Below are 22,242 nucleotides of genomic sequence, written 5' to 3'. Positions count from 1 at the left end.
CGTTGAGACACAACGTGAAGCTAAATTTAGACCAGAACCTCGTTAATCAATGATACATACGTATAAGGCCTAAATGAAAACATTTGAAAAGACAAAATTTTATATAGTTGGAATTTATTGTTTCCTGTGGCGATTATTTGAATTTCAGTGTGTAAGTTTGGTTTCGGGAAAGATTGCTGCAACGCCCGAGCAGCGGATACGTAAGAAAGGCAAAGGAAAATAGGCTAATTGCCCCACATAGTGGCAGCACGCGAGAAGCCAAAGCCCGCATGCGCGAAGCCTCCATCTGTCTCTTCAGTGTCCAGGAGGTTGGAGGAAGATGATGCGGCTGAGCGAACCTCGTGCGTATCGCGCCACTCTTTAGACGTAGATATATATAATTTTTTTTCACTTGCCTTGTCTAGTTTCTTGCCAAAATATATTTGCTGCTCAATGTGGAGGTGCGAGCGTAGCGACGCAGAAACTGATTAGGTATATTGGTCAGAGAAGAAGGAGAAGAAGAAGAAGAGAGAAGAGGGGCGAAGTGAACGGGGTTGGGCATCAAATTGCACCGGATGTCATTATACACTGTTAATTATCAAGGACGTAAGTAGCTCCTAATGTTTATGTGTTTTTGCGTTCTTTACTGTGTGTCTGTGTTGTTGGGTATGTTTATAATTTCCACTCTCAAACCTGTTGAGTTTAACTGTGTAAGGTTTTAATTTGAAATTATTTCGGGGAAATAATTTAAATCTATTCTAGCATTTAGCTATTTCTGTGCTTATTTTTCTGTCTCTTATCTCTCAACACATTTCAGCCAACCACCTGTTATAAACATGAAGGAAAATACACTAAGCCACTTTGGCTTGCAAGGTAGTTTTAAATCATGACTGGCTGTGAATATGTGGGAACTCTAGTTTTATTTTTGTATTTTCCAGCACATACATTTAGATATTCACCGATCAGACTCTGTGTTTCTCTGGGCATTTGTTCTTAGGCCCTCATCTAAGCTCATTGATCAATTGAATTTAAGCCTCTTGAGCGGCCAGAGCTGAAACCTGCTGACACATGCGCCCCAGTCTTTTTGTTACGCTTCACCCTCTATCTCTTATCTGGCCTGTGTCTGCCTGCTGGTTGAACTACATCCTGATGTGTTATCGTGCAAAATCCCTCAAAGATTGTCCATCCCTGCAGATTATTTAATCCCTTCACCTATGTGCAACACTGGACTGAAGCACTCAGCTCTTTTCCTGAACACTCACATTGGTAAAGTAGTTACTGTATACTTGGCCATTAATTATTTAAAGGACAGCTGATCTGACTCATTGGATTAATAATAGATTAATATAAAGACAAAAGCTCTCAACTCTGTGGCAGATAAGAGCTGTTTGTTATGTAAGGCACCCTAATTAGTCTCAGTGAGACAGACATCCAGAGTTAGCCACAGCTTGTACAGGGCCCTAAACAGAATATGAGTCTGTGGGTGGGTCACCAAAACTCAGCTAAAAGCTCTTTTCCAGCCTCCATATTTGAACATTTGTGCTTTACACATTCTGCATAAATGTCAGGGTTTAGAACAGCCAAGTAAGTCAGTGCCTTCTCTTTGTAAATGGAGATTAGATTTTCCACTTTACTCTTAAAATAAAGATGTCTCCTGCAGTCCAAACGCAGACTGAGGAAACCAGACGTCACAGAGCAGCCCCAAATTCAGTATTCAAAATGGGGCTGTGAAACATAGTGAAAAATAAGGTAAACTACCCAATTAATCAGTCAGAGATAGGAGTCAACCATTTTCCTTTGATTTGCTCTGAAAGGCCAAATCAGGCTGGTGAAACACTGGAAAATCTGATTGTTTTTAATCCAAATTCATTACCTTTATGTGTCTAAGTTTCAGCATTCCCCATTTAAACAGCAGCAACCAACATGCAAAAATAGGTGGAGCATGTCCTTGGGTGCACCTTTTTATATATCTGATAAAGGTTAGTGATGTATGTTTTGAGGCTTAATAAAGAAAATCTTATTTGTCTAGTTTAAAACCAGGACTTCTATCAGAAAATCTTTTGTCATTTGTGTCTTTTATGTGTTATAGCTCCAGTGTTACACATACTATACAACCTCTAATTGTGAAAATGCTTCTTTAGGGCTTCTTTGAACTAGCATGTGTGTCATGCAAAGAATTCTTGGTCGTCTTAAATTGCTATGACTAGTTAGCACCAGAAGAGATGGCTTGTGTTGGTTTTCCTTCATTTAATTGAGATTCACCCAGCTAGGATGTAAGCTCTTTCCCAGATCTGAGCTCCAGCTTCCCAGACCAATCAAATTCAACATGAAATCAGCACACAACACGCTATATTAAATTAACTAAATGTTTGCTGCTTGACTCATATGAGTCTCTTCTATGAGACGTAATCCTGAATGAGGTAACTTGCTTAAAAGTATATTTTAACATGTTTAAATTGATTAGTTTTGATCAAAAATGTTGAGATTCTAGAGCTCATAACATAATACAGGCTCATCAGAGGATGGACATTAGCTACCAGCTCCATTTCTATGAGTGTTTCTTATAAAAAATATATATATATGTGTTAGTAAACCTGACCTTTAGGTCTCTAGGCAATCATCCATTTAAAGTCTGTTTTGTCATAGATAAGAATTTCATACTGTGTGTGCTGTGGTGGCGCAGGGGTTAAGCACAACCCAGGCATGGAGGCCTTAGTCCTCGACGTGGCCGTCACAGGTTCAATTCCTGCCACGGCCTGGCGATCTTTGCCAGTCTCATGACCAACTTTCCTGTCAATTAACTATCAAATAAAGGCCACTAGAGCCAATAAAACCTTTAAAAAAAAAGAATTTCATACTGTCCCTAACAGGAGCAATAAAAACACAATGTGCTGGATCTTGCAGCTGTTTGCAAAACTAGTACCCACTCAACCTAGTAGGGCGTAGCCCTGTGTCCCACTGATGTGGTGTGCATGACCTGTAATTTAATTTGTGTGTCTCTTTGCTGTCTTCTGTCTCCGCAGTTTAATCACAAGCAACGGTAGAGCCATGGAGGTTGTAACACATCTTGTGAATGACACAGTAGAGTTTTATAAATGGAGCCTTACTATAGCAGGTAAGATGGGTTCACCGATTCCTGATCCACTCTCACCAGCAGCGTGGCTTATGATGCACATGTAAAGATTTGAATGTTATGCAGTAATTGTTTACTTGAATTTGAAACTTATAAAAGTACATTGTTGCATTGCTTTCCTATGCCTTGGACTTGGAGTTGACATCGATGTGACATAGACAGGATGGATGTGTGCTACATTTTGCTAAACTGCATTTTTGAATTTAGTTATACTGCTATATCCAGTTAGAATAAGCAATAATAGTTACAAGTTTTAAGTTCTTGTTTATTTCACAAAGAAGGTATTGAAGTGGTCTCTTAAGACAAAGAGAAACAACAATGTAAACTTTCGAATCTTTCGCTTTAAAATCATCTGCTGAGATGTGGAGGTGCACATTTCTTAAGACATAAAAGAGAAGAAAAGAATGTGTTGAATATTCTTTTATATGCTTTTTTTGAATTCAACAATAACAAGATCTTTCCCTTTTATTCATCAAATGGTAACTTTTATTTGATTTTTTTTTAACTCAGAAAAGTGCTTCAAAGCACACTTTGCTGGTTGATGTGTTCATGAACTGAAAAAAAGTAGGAATTCTTAGTTTTGATGCACTTAATGAAAGAAAGATTTTTTATTTTTTTGTTTTTTTGTAACCTTGTAGACCAAGAGAACATTTGTTGTCTTCTGTCTCTAGCTTGGTGATTGGTGTGTTTCAAATTAAATGTTATTTACATGGTGTGAGTAACATTTCAACTGATTAACTAAACTGTTTAGGCATAAACTAATTAAACAACCGTAGAAACTCAATAATAACGGAAACCCTCCATTTTGCCCAGACAAGAGGGTGGAGAACTGGCCGATGATGTCGTCTCCCTCTCCCACCCTGGCCATCAGCTGCCTGTACTTGATCTTCCTGTGGGCAGGGCCTAAGTACATGCAGGACCGCCAACCCTTTACACTCAGGAAGACTCTCATAGTGTACAACTTCAGCATGGTGGTCCTCAACTTCTATATCGCCAAAGAGGTTGGTGCCAGTTTAATTGTTTAGCACCCATTTATTACAAAGGTTATCCATACTTTTTACAAGAAAAGCAGGCTAAAGGTATTTCCAAAAGTGTAGCATCAAATTCAGCCTGATTTATTTTCCAATCTCACGTAGTCAAGTTCAGATCAAAAAAGATACAGTTCAATTCAATCAAAATTGATTGAATTGATTGGTGGTTTATGATCCTTTGGAGTTATTTACAACATACATGTTGAAATGTTTTTAAAGATTGTTCCTGAAATGAACATTTTTATTGATGCAAATGTCTGTAAATGCTGACGTTGCCTTTTGCACCCTTTTGTCAGCTCCTACTAGCATCAAGAGCCGCTGGATACAGCTACCTGTGTCAGCCTGTCAACTACTCAAATGATGTGAATGAAGTCAGGGTAAGCTTCCCCCACTTGCACCTTTCACTAAGCTAATCTGTCCCACACATCCTATCTTGTCTGGAGAAAATTGTATTCGTTTAGCAAATGTTGACGTTTAAGGCGGTTGCTAATCGCTCGCACGGCCTCGAGCGCTTTCCCTGCAGCTAACAGGTGGAGTGATGCTGTAATCTTGTTGCTGACGATAAGTAGATAGTTAATTCTGCTGGGCATCAGAGCAGGAGAGAGACAGAGAGATGATGAGAGCCTGGCATTTTAGGACAAAGAGGGTGTGGTAATTGGTCACACCACCTTTAAGCTGCAGCTCCACCTCCTTTTGCGGCTCTGTGCTCTGGCTCAGTGGGAGGCACTCTAGGGGTCAGAGTTATCATAGTGACTTTTAGAGAATGGCCTTGTGAACCATGTGCATGTCCAACACTCAGCAAGTAATAGAACAGTATTAAACAAGAGTATAGATGGAGATTGATTATATAAGAATACGTTTCGTTATTAAGAAAAATACAAATAAAATGACCTCTATGACAATTTTTTTTTCTTGTTTGTGTTTTAACCTAAAGTATTGTTTTTATTCTTTTAAACTGGGATTGTGTAGAGTAGATGTCAGCAGTCAACTTCTTATTTTTTTTTGACACAGGTTTGAACCAGCTTGATGTTGGTAAAATTAATCTTCACAGGGAAGTTGAGCTGATTTGTCAGTGGGTCCAGTTGCAAAAGCATTCTTATGCTATTTTGGAACAACTTTGTCTTTTAAATCTTCATAGAAAGACTATTTCACAAACTTTCAATGCTGGTGGTTATTTAAACTGAAGACAGAGGCGGTTCTCACTTCCTAGTTTATGTTCTGTGAATGCAATTTTGTAAAATAGACCTTGAAAATATCAACATAGAAAAATAAATGATTTGATTCAAAAATAATAGGTAAAACTTAGGTTAATTTTACACAAATTTAAAGCGAAACCAGTCTGACAAGCTGTTGGGTTCACTCAGACAGATGGTTTGTGTTGGTGAGATTCTCATTGTGCAAGTTCCCAAACCCAGCCTCAAGCAATCCAAATTGTCTCCTACTTAATAAAGTTCTGAAAAAGCAGCTGAATTAAAACTTTTAGGTGATTTTGACTAATTACCCTGACTGGTCTGAGTTACTAATCTTTGGTGAAACATCACCAATCCAGACATGTCTTTTTAATTCAAAAATAAGTCAATGAAGTTCATGTCTGACATTAAGGTTAACTAAAGGTGAGTTGAAAAGAACAGGCCATTATCTGGATCACTGAACAACTATTTAGGGTCAAATTAAAGACTTAACGTTTAGTGAACTCAGCATTGAAATTATGTGATTCAAAGAACAAAGACAACAACCTGAACAAGTCTAAGTAGACTTTTCGTGATCAGCTAAATTTTGCTAACAAATATATTTATCTCTGCACAAGATATAGCCTGTCTTTATTGACTTTAAAGCCAGTTATTTGGTCAAAGTGTGAAAGTTAAACACAGCTAATGTTACCTTAAGTGAGCAAAACTGTTTTCTATTGGGAATTACATCCCACTGATATTACCATTACGCCACAGCATCATTTGAATATTTTAAAGTCTTTTATGAAATCTCTAATAGTTGTTTCCATGAGGTCCGGTCAGGCTTTTATATAATTCAAAATGGCAGCCTGTCAAAAATGATGGTGTTTCTTCTAGTATTTTATCTAACCCAACAATCTGGGTCAGATTTTTCCAACTGTCGTCCTTAATGTCTATATAACCTGCATTACCTAAACGTTGTGTTACCGTGCAGATGTTTGACCTCTACCATCACAAATGCACTCTTGCCTCCTTTATGTCTCCAGATAGCATCTGCTCTTTGGTGGTATTACATCTCCAAAGGGGTGGAGTTCCTGGACACGGCGTTTTTTATATTGAGGAAGAAGTTCAACCAAGTCAGCTTCCTCCACGTCTACCACCACTGTACCATGTTCATCCTCTGGTGGATCGGTATCAAGTGGGTCCCTGGTGGACAGTGTGAGTAAAAGCATGTGTGATTCGGTCTGCAGTCCAGACTGAACCAATCTTTTGTACTTGCTGGAGGTTTATTATCAACCTGGACAAAATTACATCTGAGCATATCTTGACCCTGTCTGCAGCATTTTTCGGTGCAACCATCAACTCTTCCATCCACGTCCTCATGTACGGTTACTATGGCCTGGCTGCCTTGGGACCTCATATGCAGAAGTATCTCTGGTGGAAGAAATACCTCACCATAATTCAGATGGTGAGTAACACATTTAACGATGCACCTTACACACACAAAAACATCTCACTGTTAAACTCCTCTTATAACACCATCTCGCTCTTTTTTTACTGTTTAGACATAGATTCATGCTGTTATAGTTATAAAGTATTGCTGTTGACATGTATATGAACAGCATGTGATAATTTTGGGAGGGTGATGTCTCTCTTTTAGGTAGGATCTCAGTTAATAACTGCGAATTAATAAATCTGACATTAGGTTAAAATAACATTTACATATAATAATTATATATTGTTGATCTAAAGAAAGGGCTTCATGCATAATCATTAATAATCACAATGTTATGCCGAAAAGATGACTGTCACTTATCATTAGGAGGATAAACCACAAGAAAAGGCAATGCAATCTGCCATTTTTTGTTACATTCTGCCCTTCTAATTAATTTGGTGTTATCAGATGCTAAATATTTAATTTTTGTTGGTATTCTGTTGATATTCTGTCCGTGTTGATCAGCCAGTCCAAAGCAAAAAAGAAAAAAATAGCATAACAAACTTGATAACGTGCTCCTTCATAGATTACCTAAAAATGCAAGATTATTTGAAACGCCCTAATATAGTTGTACTATTTTGATAGATAATGGGTCACAAGAATGGTTTTTATTAATTATCACTGATTTATGTGTGAATAAAACAATTTAAAAGCATTTGAACTCCTTTTGTGGATCTCAACCTGAGTTATATTTGTCCTGCATAAAATTAAGTAAAAAAAAGCACCATATTTTAATAAGTTTCACACAAAAATAAAACATATTTTTCAAATTCTAGAGCATTGTTTGTTGTTCTCCTATTTATGGTGTAACATCAGGACAAATTTATCTGAGTTTAATGTCCAATTTCCCAATGTTTGGTGTTTGTGAACCTTTGACCTGCTGATACAGACATTAGTTGTTTCTTGCATCTTTCGCACCCTGGGTGAGACCCTTCTTGTATCACCCAGAAAACACTCAGAAGATGTGTCTTTTGTAACTTATCAGAAAGATGAAGAATTTAAAAATATGTATCAGAAAAAAACAGATCTAGGTGGATGTATTCAAAAGTTTCACAAAATAAACTTTAAAGTATCTGTAATCACAGTAGAAACAAATAGTCCAGAGTTGACTTGCAGATATATTGTGTTTTTCACTAAATAAGTGTTTTAAAGAATCTATATTTATTGTAGAATTACTCAGTTGAATAGTTTACGTTTAAATAAGTAGGATTTTGAACAACCTGATATTTTAAAACAAAGATAAATTGATATCACGTTGATGTGTTAAGCTGGCTGAGCATCTTAAATTGGTGTGTGGATTTACCAGCTTTGTTAGCACAGCTAGCGTAGCTAAAATAAAAATCTCTGCGTATTTCTCAGCAATTTCTTAAATCTGAGCTTCCTGTAAAGCTGCCTTCATTTCCAAATAATTGAAAGCTCTAAAGGAAAAACAAAACCAGAACAATTTGCTGTTCCGCTTTTCAGCTGAAAGTTTTTCTCTCTCTCGTCTTTTGCAGCCTGAATGAACCTCAGCGACGAGTTTAAAGTGTTTTTTAATCGAATATATTTTCCTAAATCTAGATACTTTCCGTGTTTAACAGATCCAGTTTCATGTAACCATCGGCCACGCCGGTTATTCGCTCTACACTGGCTGCCCGTTCCCCTGCTGGATGCAGTGGGCTCTGATCGGCTATGCTGTCACCTTCATCATCCTCTTCGCCAACTTCTACTACCACGCCTACAGACGCAAACCTTCATCGCACAAAGGCGGCAAGCCGGTGGCCAACGGCACATCGGCTGTGACTAATGGCCACAGCAACATGGAAGAAGTGGAGGAAAACGGGAAGAGGCAAAAGAAGGGAAGAGCGAAAAGGGAGTGAAGAAGATAGAGGCGCGTGCCTGGCCACAATCTAAAAGTGGACGGAGAAGGAGGGATGGGAGGGGAGAAATAAACCAGACAATCATTTCTGCAGATAATGTAGATTGACGTGATTCGGGACCAACTTGAGGAGAACAGCGGGTGTCGGGTGTGTGTTTATGGGCAAGTCTGTAAAAGCTTCTGGTTTTAGATGGAAGACATTTGTGTTGGTTGTCTGCAAAACAGTTTGTTAATGAAGAAAAGCAAAATGCTGACCACATAGGCTCCACGCTCGTCTGTCCAACTGTGTTTTGGACCCTGTTAGGACCAAAATGTCACAGAAAATGCACACCTGCTCAGCATTTACAACCAAAATTCACCTCCAATTTTTGTACTCTGGATTCTAATACTGCTTTATCTAAGAGCTTAAATAGTTAATGTGCTAATTTATTTGCTAGTGCTCTAAAAATTTTTTGATTAATTTTAAGCGTTACCAAAATATATATATATTTTTTTGTTATTTAAATCTTTTTTTGGGGGAGCAGAGGGTGTGGGTGGGTGACGTTATGTTTACAGATGCAGTTGATTTAGATATGGTTATCAAAGAAATTTACAAAATCCTTATATTTGCCATCTGCTTTATTTGCATTGCCTTGCAAAAGTATTACTACCCTTTGATTATTTTGTTTAGCTACAAATTTCAATAGTCCTTACTGGGATTTTATGTGGCAGATAAACACCAAGTAGCAATTTTTTCAGGCAACAAAAGGACAAGAATAATTTCTTGACATTCATTTGTACATACACTGTGAACGATCTTTCACACAGCTGCACGTTTTTGGTGTGTTTCTGTAAAACTGCCCAAAAAAATTGCCCAATCTCAAGTCTTTTGCAGACTTTAGCAGGATTTATTTCTTATCAACTCTGATCAGTTTTCCTGTCTCTGCTGAAGAGAAGCACACGTACCATGAGACTGCCACCACCATGTTTCACCACAGGGATGATGTGTTTTCTTTCCCTCACATGTTGTTTTTTTTGTTTTGTTTTGGGTTTTTTTGCATTCAGGTCAAACAGCTCAGCTTTAGTTTCATGGCATTAAAGCTCCTGTTTCTCATGTTTGCTATGTACCTTAGAAGACTTATGGAAAATTGCAGATTATGACTTATGAGTGCAAAGTTAATAGTGTTCTGTCAGCAGATTATCCCACTGAGTTGTGGATCTTTGTTGCTCCTTCTGAGTTACTTTGAGGTTTATTTAAAAAAAAAACCTTTAAAAAATTTTAAAACATGTATTTTTTCCTTCTACTTTTAAATTTTGCTCCACTTTATGTTGGTGTCTCATGTACAGTCCCTATAAAGTATATTGGAATTTGTAACTTGATACTGTAAAAAAAAAAAAAAAAAAGTTCAAAGTGTACAAATACTTTTGCAAGGCATTGTTACTTCTTTGCAGTCATCTACAGCATCTTCCAGTCCAACTGGTTGTGGACGGTGCAGTTCTTTGCAAAGACTACGACCATGCTGCATTTAAAACCTTAGAGTTGTTTGGATTTTTAGAAAAAAGTTGATGACCCTGTAAAAAAATATATATCTTTTTTTTATGGGTCTTCACACATTATTTCCTTTTACTGTGCGTCATAGATGAGTTTCAAGGATATTGTCTGACTGCCACTTAGGACCGCAGGGAAATTCATCCTAAAGGTAAAACTTTTTTTTTTTTTTTTTTTTTAAGAAATCAACAGGTCATTTTATTGTCTTGTCTAAAGAAAGGTGACTGCTTCCTGGCTGCACAATTAAATTAAATAAAGAAACTGTCAGCACTGCATAGATTCTTGCGTTCTTGTGTTAGTGCATGTGGATCAGTTGACAATCACTGTTTCTATGACACTTCTTAATACAGATGAGCCTGATGCCATACCTAATGCAGAGCTAAATCCTTACCATCCGCTTCGCACTTTTTCCCTATCTTTCTTCCTCGCTTTGTCTTTCCATTTTCTCTGCATCTCCAAGTTGGAAAGATCTCCGAGAAGGTCTCTGTGTGAGAGAGAGGCTGCACCTGCAACCTGTTCAGACAGATCTGCCCTAATCTTTGAAAGCAAATTGGCTTTAGCTCCAAAAGAGCTTATTTCCACGTCACTCCACCAGCTATCCAAGGAAGCAGGTCACTGTCAAGAGAACCTACCGCTAATCTCTCAGCAGTTAGCAATTGCTAAAGGAGAAAAGCGGGAGTGTTACTGTGAAATTTACATCTAGTTGCAATTTCTACGTACACGTTAATGCTTTTTCTTCAAAATAAATATATTAAAAATGGATGATTTTAAATAATACTTCAAAACAAGTAGACAGTTAATTTTTTTTTTAAATTACATTTTGTAAATGTTATCATTCCTATTCATGCTTTGCTTTTTCTCCCTAGTTTCTCTACTCAGTCCATTATTGCTCTCTTTGAAGGACAACTTTTTTTGTGAACCACCCCCCTCTGCCTCCAGACATCAAAGTAGGGGTAAAAAGGACTGTTAGAGGTAAAGATGTGACAGATATTCTGGATGAGTTCAGCGCGAGGGAACACATTTGTCCTCCTGAGGGACATAGAGGGATCTAAGCCAAGGACTAAGAGGATTGCAGAGGCCAGGTCAAGGCTTTTAGCACAGGGCACTATAACCTGCTCCCCCTCCATGCTGCAACAGGAATGAACAAAACTGTTTGCACGTTACTGGAAAGGCACACAAGACTTATGGAGCGGATTCAGCAGACGTTAATAAAACAAGCTGTATTCAAATACAACTTGAGGCAGCAGAGGTAGCTTAGAAAAACTATTTACATGTTGCTGAATTTGTCTTTACTTCATTGTTGTTTTTCGTGTGTGTGTGTGTGTGTGTGTGTGTGTGTGTGTGTGTGTGTGCGTGTGTGTGTCTCAACAGGTTTATTGGGGCTTAGAGTTGCATGAAATTGCTGATAGTCTGCAGACCACAGTATGAAACAGGGTGAAGGGTCATTTAGCAGAGTTTAAATCCTTACAAACCTGACCGGCTTCTCACTCATCTCATTAACAATTAAATGACTAAGAGAGACTAAGGCAGTGGAAACAGTCAGCGTTTTACTGGCTCTAGGTCTGTGGAACAGCTTACCCTCGGTGCCGCTGCACTGAAGAGTGGAGAGCGACCTCTGCTGGACAATAATTATCTTTGGATCCAGTGGGTGTAAATACAAGAATGATAAAAAAAATGTGTCTGTCTATCTCAGTGAATTTTCATATTATTTAAAAAGTTTATATATATATATATATATATATATATATATATATATATATATATATATATATATATATATAGTGTTTCACAGCCACCCCAAATCCAGCACCCTGAGACTGTACACAAGCCGTAAGGAAGGAGGCAGAGGACTAGTGAGTGTGAGAGCCACTGTCCAGGATGAAACATCCAAGATCTATAAATACATCAAGGACAAAGCCTCAACGGACGATGTGCTCAGCGAATGTCTCAGGCAATGGGGAACAGAAGACGAGGTGCTGGAGGAACCATCATGGGAGGACAAGCCCCTACATGGGATGTACCACCGACAAATAACTGAAGTGGCTGATATCAGGAAATCCTACCAATGGCTGGAGAAAGCTGGACTCAAGGACAGCACAGAGGCCCTCATCCTGGCCGCCCAGGAACAGGCCCTGAACACCAGAGCAATAGAGGCTCAGATCTACCACACCAGACAAGACCCAAGGTGTAGGTTGTGCAAGGAGGCCTCTGAGACAGTCCAGCACATAACAGCAGGGTGCAAGATGCTGGCAGGGAAAGCGTACATGGAACGACATAACCAAGTGGCAGGCATAGTATACAGGAACATCTGTGCAGAATATGGACTGGAAGCCCCGAGATCAAAGTGGGGAACACCCCCAAAGGTGGTGGAGAATGACCGAGCTAAGATCCTGTGGGACTTCCAGATCCAGACAGACAAGATGGTAATGGCGAACCAACCGGACATTGTGGTGATGGATAAAGAACAGAGGAAAGCCGTTGTGGTGGATGTAGCAATACCAAGTGACCACAACATCAGGAAAAAGGAGCATGAGAAACTGGAGAAATACCAGGGCCTCAGAGAGGAACTGGAGAAGGCCTGGAAGGTGAAGACCACAGTGGTGCCTGTGGTCATCGGGGCCCTCGGGGCAGTCACCCCCAAACTGGAGCAGTGGCTCAAACAGATCCCAGGAACAACATCAGACATCTCAGTCCAGAAATGTGCAGTTCTAGGCACAGCCAAGATACTGCGCAGAACCCTCAAGCTCCCAGGCCTCTGGTAGAGGACCCAAGCTCAGAGGATGAAAGAGACCACCCACGGAGGGTGAGAAGGGAATTTATTTTTTTATTATATATATATATATATATATATATATATATATATATATATATATATATATATATATATAGATATAGATATATATAGATATAGATATATATAGATATAGATATAGATATATATTTCACAGATTAATATTGTAGGGTCCCAGCGACTGTCTGTTGAACAACTGTCTACTCTAGTCTGTAGACTTCCTCGTAATGTGGCTATAACATTGTTTTTTATTTTAAAATGTTTCCGTTGTCAACTTAATCTGCAACATACCATTAAGAATCCCTCAACCATCACAATATTACTGATCAGGCTAAAGATATTGTCAGTTTTGGTCCTTCATATCAGATGAAGCAAAATACAAATTGATTGATTGAAAAACATTTATTTCCACCTAACAGCCGTTTGTTCAACTTACATATGAAATTCCCATGAACACAATAAAACGTGTAGGTGTAATGACAAAAACGAAACGTTTACGTGAATAATTTTTGCAAAGTGCTATACGTTTTCCTTTTCTTTTTTTATGATCAATCAGACTTAGAGTGAATGCAATGAGGACCAACTACATGATGTACAGGCTTTCTCACCTGTCTAATTTGTGTTCTTAAAAGAAATCTACATGAACAACCCTGGACATTTAGGAGACAACATAGCTGTAAAGTGCGAAATGTTATTAGTGATGATACATGTTGTGTTATTTAATTACCCTTTGGGATTAATAAAGTATTTTTGAATTTGTATGTTGAAGTTGCTTCCTGGTTTGACGTCCGCTCTGACGTCATGGCCATGGTCCCTTGTGGTGCCTGGTGGTGACCTCAGTTTGGTTCTGCGGAGATCCGAAAGTCCAGCCAAAAGGGAAAAGGCGAGCGGCTAAACTTCTTTCGTATTTTTGTGGAGTTGATGTTCTATCTGGAAAGTCAATTTTTGGTGGAAATCTTTTCTGTAGACATTTTTTTTTTATTTTTTTAACGAGAGATGCATTTGGACACTACTGGAGAAAAGCGGCATCTAGTGGCGTCTTTATGCAAGTTGAAACTTTATTCATTAAACGTTAACATTTCTACTTTCTACATTATATATAGCAATTCAATGCATTTTTGATTGTTTATATTATAAATTTGGGGGATGTGTGGAATTGATTTAAGTAGCAGCGCAAATTATGCCAGCCGCCAGTGGCGCTGCAGATCCTTCCACAACATTAACAGCTGGTAAAAGCTCATGGGGACGGAGCGGAGCTCAAGATGGAGCGAGCAAGCGTGCTGCCAAACATCCGAACAGGTCCAGGTCCTGCCTGAGGGTGGAAAGAGGCAGAGACACCGCGGCGGGGAAAACCAGATCCGCGGACGGCCGAGAGGGGGAGCCCGAAAGGCTCGGCGGAGCAGCTGTCCAACCAGTTGGTGCTGAGGCTGATCTCACGCCGAACAGGGCGGATGCTGCCAGAGTAGATTCACCAGCACCACCGGGTTGCCGCTCTGCCACAGGCACACCCCGCTTCAAACACCTCGCTGACCAACAAATCCTGCCCAACAAATCCTCTCCTCTGAGGAGAAAGGAGGAAAGCGGGCAGCGGGAGACGAGAAGCGGCGCCGCCGGGGGCTGCGGAGCGGGCCTCGACTCGGGCTGGCGGAGAGAAGGATGCTTTCAGGTTGAGCCGATTCACTCTCATCCGCACAGGAGACTGAAAAGGAGAAGCGTGAAGATGCAGACCAAAACGGAGGGCGCTGCTGGGGTGGAGGCCGCGCAGGGAGCGCCGGATCCGGCTGCGGGGGAGACTGAGGAGGCGTCCGTGACACAGCAGGACCAGGCCCTGGAAGAGGAGATAGAGAGGCTGCTGGAGGAAAATGATGATCTCAAGGTTTATGCTTAATCACTGGATGATTCTTTGTTAACAGTTATAAAATATGAGAGACAAAAAGCAGAGTAAAATAGTATGTATTCTGGCGTTGTTATTGAAAGATGGGAAATCAATCATTTAGCCTGTTGATTATTCTTCGGAGGAGGAGGCTAAGCTCTACAGTCCATACGGAGGGGAAAACATGTTATTCATTAGCTTGTACTGATATTGATTCACCTGGATCAATACTGTTTTGTCTTTAGAGTGAACTAATCAGATAGTCACAATCCAGGATTTAATATATTAAATATGGTAGATGTTGGAAAAATCTGTAAATCTGTTAAAGAAATTACAAACTGGGAGCTTAAATTATTTGGCTCTAAAACATTTTATTTTCACTACAGTGTTTTGTGTGTGCGTGTGGGTGTGTTCGTGCGTGTGTGCGCGCGCGTGTGTTTTGTGGTGGAAAGCACCATGAAAACGTCATGCATAAGAAAAAAATATATAAACTATGAATTAAAGTGGAAGCATATTGGTGCCAAATGTCTGGTGAGTAAAGAGCATATTGACATGATCCTGGTAGTCACAACAAAACTTTAAATAAAAATGCATATTAAATACATTCTACTAATAGTATTATTAATAGTACTAACAGTCAGGGATCAAAAAAAGAAGAAAGCAAAGTATAGTGGCAAATAAAAGTTCATGAATGAAAAAGAAAGAGATCGTTTAAAAGGTTATTTAAAGTAAGCCTTGCAAAGAAACACTACAGCGAAGCATGCTCTTCTACTTTAATGACCCATCTGCTGATCTTTGGTGTGATTCTTGCCAGTGTGAGATCGAGGAGATGAGGGCCGAGATGGACGAGATGCGAGACACCTTCTATGAGGAAGACACATGCCAGCTGCAGGAAATGAGGCGTGAGTTAGAGCGGGCCAATAAAAACTGCCGGATCCTGCAGTATCGACTGCGCAAAGCCGAGAGGAAGAGGCTGCGCTACGCCCAGACGGGAGAGATTGATGAAGAGCTGCTGAGGAGCCTGGAGCAGGACCTGAAGGTGGAAGCCGACGGTCAAAACTCATCAATCCTCCTCTGACGCTGTCGTGGCAAAGCATTTGACGGAGTTACTAGTCCTGCTGCTAATTCTGTTGCAGGTGGCGAAGGACGTGTCGGTGCGGCTGCACCACGAGCTGGAGAAGGTGGAGGAGAAACGGACGAAGACAGAGGAGGAGAATGAAAAACTGAGACAGAAGCTCATAGAGGTGGAGGTGACCAAACAGGCTCTACAGAATGAACTTGACAAAACCAAAGAGGTGAGGACATGGATGGCAGCAAAGACTAAATGCAGACTGAGCTTAAGCTATCTCGTAAAGAAAATTGAGCAACAAAAATCGATGTCTCCACATCTGAAAAGCCGGTATAGAGGCATACCTCTAAAGGACCTGCAGCTGTAAATGCTTCAAAATGTGGTTCTATGGCTTTTATGATTTTTTTTTATTTGAAAACATTTATTTGTAAACTACTTTGAGTTGGCACTGTACCTCTTCATATGCTGTCGAAAAAAAAGCATGAAAGCCTAAATTGTCCTTTGTCCTGTCTCTCTCTTAGTCTCAGAAGCGAAGGGGAAGCAAAGACGTCCAGAAGGCTGACAAGAAGCCAACACAGACTCCGACTGAGGTCAGAAGCTCTCATTAACAGCTGGAATTCTATTCATGTCAAAGTATCTCCATGTTTTGAACCAATCATTTTTCTACAATCAACTATGTCATTTATATGTAGACAAGAGTGCTCAAGCAATTGCAGAGACTTAGTGAAAGTTAAAAATCTTTTTGGCCCAATCTCTTGGCTGACGGGCTGCGGCTCAGAATCTTCACTTTAATCTTAAGTCTTTGAGTCTTTGCAGATTTTTGCAGAGACTGATTTTCTTTTTTCCTCTCTCAGGAGGAGAACGACGACCTGAAGTGCCAGCTAGCTTTCATCAAAGAGGAAGCCGTGCTTATGAGGAAGAAGGCGGCCAAGATCGACAAGGAAAAGGACCGCCTGGAGCAAGAGCTGCAGAAGTATCGCTCCTTCTACGGAGAACTGGACAGTACCCATCCCAAAGGGGAGGCCGGGGGTCCGCCCACCACCCGCGAGTCAGAGCTGAAGCTGCGGCTTCGGTTGGTGGAGGAGGAGGCCAACATCCTGGGGAGGAAGATAGTAGAGTTGGAGGTAAGACCAGACAATGCAGTGAGAAGCTTTTTTGAGGGAAAATTTCTGGAATCTTTTCAAGTTGGTCTCCGTCTTTCCAACCAGGTTGAGAACCGAGGTCTGAGGGCTGAGCTGGATGACCTCCGCGGTGACGGGGATGGTGCCGGGAGCTCTGGGCGCGGAGCGACGGGTGGGTCGGGCGTGGGACGAGGTCTGGGCGATGATCTGACCGAGCTCCGACAGCAGCTGCAGCTGGTGGAAGACGAGGCCGAGCTCCTGAGGAGAAACCTGGCTGATGCTGAGGAGCAGAACAAGAGGGTGACAGCAGAGTTGAACAAATTGCGTTTCAAGGCCGGGACCCACGAGGGAGGAGCCAGGCACGGTGGAGGGGGTTCAGGAAGTGCAACGCCCGATGGAGCCAAATCAGAAAATCTGCAAGAGGAGCTGAAAGCTGCAAGGCTGCAGATCAATGATCTCAGTGGCAAGGTCTGAAATTTTAATATCTGTTTTCTGTACTTATAATAAGATAATAACCTTTAACATTTACATTTATTAAGTCACATTACAACCACAAACTACAGAGTAGGGTAATGAGATGTTGTGTGATTGGCCAACATGCAAAGTTGAAGGAAACAAAACTAGAAAATTTCTGAAGAAATTTAAACGGGGCCTGCCAAAGTGTGCCTGTCGGTTGAAACACGAACTTCTGATGCTAAAAATTAGCATCAATGCTAAAGTAAGGTACAATGTACTCAATAACATGTGGAGCATCAGAAGCATGTTGAGTAACATGGACTTACTCCATTCACTGTATTAAAAATAGTGTATAAGTGAAAATTAGCCAAAACGCTAATGTTAGCCTAAATGCTGCCAGTGGCATGTGGGGCTTCACTAACATGTTGTCTTACATTGACTTCCTCCATTTCTTCTGCTCCTTTGAAATACTACATAACAAGAATTGTGCAGGTGGTGAATTTGGCAGGAAAGTGAAAATGTGTTTTTCTTTTTTTTTTGTCATTGGTGGTACATATACTATAAAACAGACATTCAACACTAAACTAAAAATCTGAGTTATACTTTGTGGCAGTTGCTGAATTTTGCAGAAAAGTGAAAATGTTAGGGGTTTTTTTTGTCATTGGTGATAAATTACAAATGAAACTCATAAAACTTGATGCTCCTAAATTGACAATAATTTGGACTGTCAAAATAAGAGCATCACACCCTACAAAATAAAAGTTTTTATATTTTTTCACATCAGGTAATTCCTGTTTTGGGCATTATATGACTGGTTTAAAGAAACAGACTGTGTACGCATTTAGCAGGCGTTGTAAGCAGGACAGAAGTGCTGTCGTACTGTGCATCACTGTGTGATAGGTATTTTTCGACAACCTATGTAAAATGAACCGCAGACAACTTATGTGAGTTCTTACCAAGCTTTCATGAAAGAAGACGCAGCGGACCGCTGCAGCGAGCTGCCCACCGCGTTCTGAATACTTCCAGTTTGAGCTCGTAGGAGGGTAGGAAGGAGGATAGGAAAGCAAGACGGGAGAAACAAACTCCTTCTGCACACAGGCAGTTTCTAAGGTAGGGAGTATTCCGGTTGATAAGGAGGCACCTGTGGAAACATAATTTAAGGTCTGGGAAACAAACAGTTAACTGTTTCACATGAAGACGAACAGGCAGATGGGGCCTCCTGTTCAGCTTATACACACAGAAGGAAGTTAGAACACTTTAAATTAAGAATCACAATAATCTATAACAATATAATGTTGGGTTAATGAATCTAAAGTAATAATAAATGTTTGATGTTATAAATGTAAGAATGATAACACAAAAAATTCTAACACTGTGAGTTTGCTTTGGAACAGCTCAGGATGGCTTCACCTTCTTTTATACTTAAGGTCAACAATTTTATTACCACCACTTAACTGAAATAATTAGCCAGAAAAGTCCACAAATATATTATTTATTTACTTACTTGCAATTAGGTCCTCCTCTTTTTGCCCCACAACAATCAGGCTCTGTCTCCTAGCACTGCTTACATTTCACCATATAACTGTTTAAAATACATTCTTGAAATTCTGTCATGACTTTTGGTTTAAGAGTGTGTGTCACCACAAGATTATCATTTGCCCCCACCAACACACCCTCTGGACACCTTCTGGATAACAGCCTTTGTTAAATGTGATGCAGTGTGTGTGTCCTGCCTTGTCTACTCAGTGGGTTGAGTGGGTTGGGTTGCCATGCAGTGTCAGTGACAGATTTGCTCTACAAACATATCTGGCTGTGTTATTTTCTATAAGATCTACACCAAACACAAATCAGAACTAATTGTTAAGACAATAACTCAGGATAATTTGGTAATTTCCTACATGAAGTTGGATAAAAATGAATCCTAACTGGTTTCATGATCTGTGTAATTTTGTTTGTGAAAGGCATACAAGTTTCCGTCTCACTGCTGCCCCTCCCTTTTCCTTCAGGTAATGCAGCTTCAGTATGAGAACCGTGTGCTCCTCTCCAACATGCAACGCTACGACCTGGCTTCCCATCTCTCTCTGCGGCCCAGCCCACGAGACAGCGACGCAGAAAGCGACGCGGGCGGGGCGGCGAGCGGCCGCCGCGAGAGCGACGAGGACTCCACCTCGTCCCGCTTGCTCCCTCCTCATCGCAAACGGGAGGGCCCCGTGGGCGGGGAAAGCGACTCGGACGAGGTGAGAAACAACAACGGCAGCAGCCGATGCATGACGCCCACGAGGGGCCTCCACACCCCGCCGGGTCCGGAGGGCTCCGCCTCCTCTGCCTTGGCTCGCTTCCTCCCTGGCGGCCGCTGTAACCTCCGCGACAGGCAACAGCTGATTGACATCCGCGTGGAAGCGGAGAGGCTGGTGCGCACCATCGACAGGCTCATTGCCGACACGGCCACCATCATCTCCGAGGCAAGGGTGTACGTTTCCAATGGCGATTTGATGTTCAGGAGGGCGGGGGAGGAGGGCGGAGAGGACGACGGGAGCAGGATCAGGGAACATGAACTACTTTATCGCATTAACGCCCAGATGAAGGCCTTCCGAAAAGAGCTACAAGCTTTCATTGACAGACTGGAGGTGCCAAGGCTCGAGGACAGAGAGGCAGAGGAGCCGCTGTCGGTGAGAGTTAAAGTCTTTCAGCTTCATGACGGCTTTTCAGAAGTCCTAAACAGAGTACTGACTTTTCTTCTTTTTCTCACCTGCTATGTTTTCCTCAGATGTTCCAACCAATCATTTTGCTCATCCTTATACTCGTCTTATTCTCATCCCTCTCTTATGCCACTATCTTTAAACTAGTCTTCCTGTTTACTCTGTTCTTTGTTCTGTGATATAAGCCATCCTATGTTCAAATCATCCCTGTTTGTGTTTGCTATGTTGATTTCATTTTTCTTCCATCCCCTCCCACTCTCCTTCAAAAAAAAAAAAACCTCCTTATTTGTTGCCATGGTAATCTAAAGCACAGAAAAAGCTCAGCGCCCACCCTTTCCGCTCATTAACCGGCTTCAACAACTGGAGTCTCTAATATCATAACAGATCACAATCAGCGTCCTTCTCTACAGAAGGTGAGTGTTTATCTTTTTTTTTTTTTTTTTCATGAATTCATTCTGGGACATTCATAGTTGTCATGGTTACTGCCTGACTGGCACGCGCCTTAAGGAATGATTGGGATTTCTTCTGCTTTTGTTGTTTTTTTACGCTTAAATCTTAATATCTGACAAATGTAAGCTGGTTTGTAAACACAAACGTCAGTTTCCAGTTATATTATTTAGCACCTGTGAACTAATTAGCACTATAAATTATTAGTTTTAAGATGTAATTACCTTTTAAAATGCAGTTAGTTTGAATAGTTTTATTCACTATCACCTTAGAAAGCTGCATTTTGTGGTTACTGAAGATATCTTTGTCTAATTGTGATCTTCCGAAACAAAAGACGTGACCACAGTTTGTCCTTGACGTGATTAAAAAACAATTTTTTATCTTTAACATGCTGTGAATCCAAAATTCTCTTTGTTTTCCAGAAACCTTGCCCTACCATCCTGCTATCGTTTCCTGAAGGTAAAGTAATGACAAAGTGTGTTTGTTTGTTCTTCCGCCAAGGCAAATGATGATTTATCATATTAGAGAACAGGTGGGGAGAGGATCCAAGGGCGTTTACACTAGAGGGACAACTGATAGGTCAAACGTGGGCTGTTTTTGTCAGGCGATGCTAAAGTTGCCAACAGAACTCTGATTTGGTGCTACGGTTGTCAGTGATGGTGTAATTTTCATAAATACATGCACAGTATTCATACGCTGACATTTTCCACATGTTGTCAAAACAAAGCTCATGACAATATGTTAAGCTTAAAGACAATTATACTTTCTTTTTTTTCAAATAAAAATCTGAAAACTGTGTGCATTTTTTAATTAGCCCCATTTGGTCTTATTTAGTTGATGAGCATCTGTGAAGTCTTTGCACAAATTCTCAATTGGATCCTAGCCATTCTAGCACATATTTGGGTTGATCTAAACCGTCACATTGTAGCTTTGGGTGTATTTTTAGAATCATTGGCCAGGATGGTTTTGGTATTAATTGTCCTCCATATAAGGAATTTGGCATTTAGGCTTTACTTAGGGAATAAAGTTGAATTTTGGTCTCGTTTGTCAGAACTTCTTATGGTAAACTTATTTTTTCATTTAAGGGCATTATGTTAGGTGTTGGTGGTTATTAATACAAAACAATTTATGACATAAAATCCATTAAAATTATTTGAAATTTGTTGTTGCGGCTTGACAAATGTATATACTATATATATATATATATATATTTTTTTTTTTTTTTTTTTTCCTATATGCTCTAGGAACTAATTAAGCCTAAGTGCAAAAGAACAACAAATCACATCGGAAGTTTGAAGAATTCAAAGGATGACCTTAAAATATGCCAACCATGCCACACATCCACCCAACAGTCTCCTTTCCGTGACTGTGTTCAATAAAGATATTATTGACTGTGACACATTATTACTCACTGTGTCACCCACACCCATTTGGCTTCCTTTGGAAAAATGATTTGCAGCACGGTCAGGTCACAAGATGAAATCTGCCCAGGCCTCCTATAAGCGGAGTAGCAACAGAGGAGCCCATTGGCCGAGACAGCAGCGGCAGCTGAAATAGCTATGTAAACACTTTCCCTCTCTCTGTGTGCCCCGG

At 40.4% G+C, this 22,242-nt stretch overlaps 2 protein-coding genes across 2 annotated transcripts; both read left to right on the top strand.

Moving 5' to 3' along the window:
• The first annotated feature begins 214 nt into the window (after positions 1-214).
• On the top strand, positions 215-10,468 carry elovl4b (ELOVL fatty acid elongase 4b). Its single transcript, XM_014985744.2, has 7 exons — positions 215-585; positions 3,003-3,094; positions 3,926-4,113; positions 4,440-4,520; positions 6,359-6,530; positions 6,653-6,780; positions 8,388-10,468. The coding sequence occupies exons 2-7, from the start codon at positions 3,028-3,030 to the stop codon at positions 8,664-8,666; spliced, it is 915 nt and encodes a 304-aa protein (XP_014841230.1). The 5' UTR covers positions 215-585; positions 3,003-3,027; the 3' UTR covers positions 8,667-10,468.
• Positions 10,469-13,553: 3,085 nt separating this feature from the next.
• mtcl3b (MTCL family member 3b) lies at positions 13,554-20,977 on the top strand. The gene is made up of 7 exons (XM_088002037.1): positions 13,554-14,860; positions 15,672-15,896; positions 15,994-16,152; positions 16,448-16,516; positions 16,781-17,515; positions 19,510-20,172; positions 20,271-20,977. Exons 1-7 carry the CDS (start codon positions 14,165-14,167, stop codon positions 20,379-20,381), a joined length of 2,658 nt encoding a protein of 885 aa, XP_087858163.1. The 5' UTR covers positions 13,554-14,164; the 3' UTR covers positions 20,382-20,977.
• The last annotated feature ends 1,265 nt before the right edge of the window (positions 20,978-22,242 follow it).

Source organism: Poecilia mexicana, unplaced genomic scaffold, assembly GCF_051168715.1.
Source record: "Poecilia mexicana isolate PSO_F unplaced genomic scaffold, ASM5116871v1 scaffold_21, whole genome shotgun sequence".
NCBI lineage: Eukaryota > Metazoa > Chordata > Actinopteri > Cyprinodontiformes > Poeciliidae > Poecilia > Poecilia mexicana.
The sequence above is the reverse complement of the archived record's forward strand: the minus strand, read 5'-3'. Positions and strand labels throughout refer to the sequence as shown.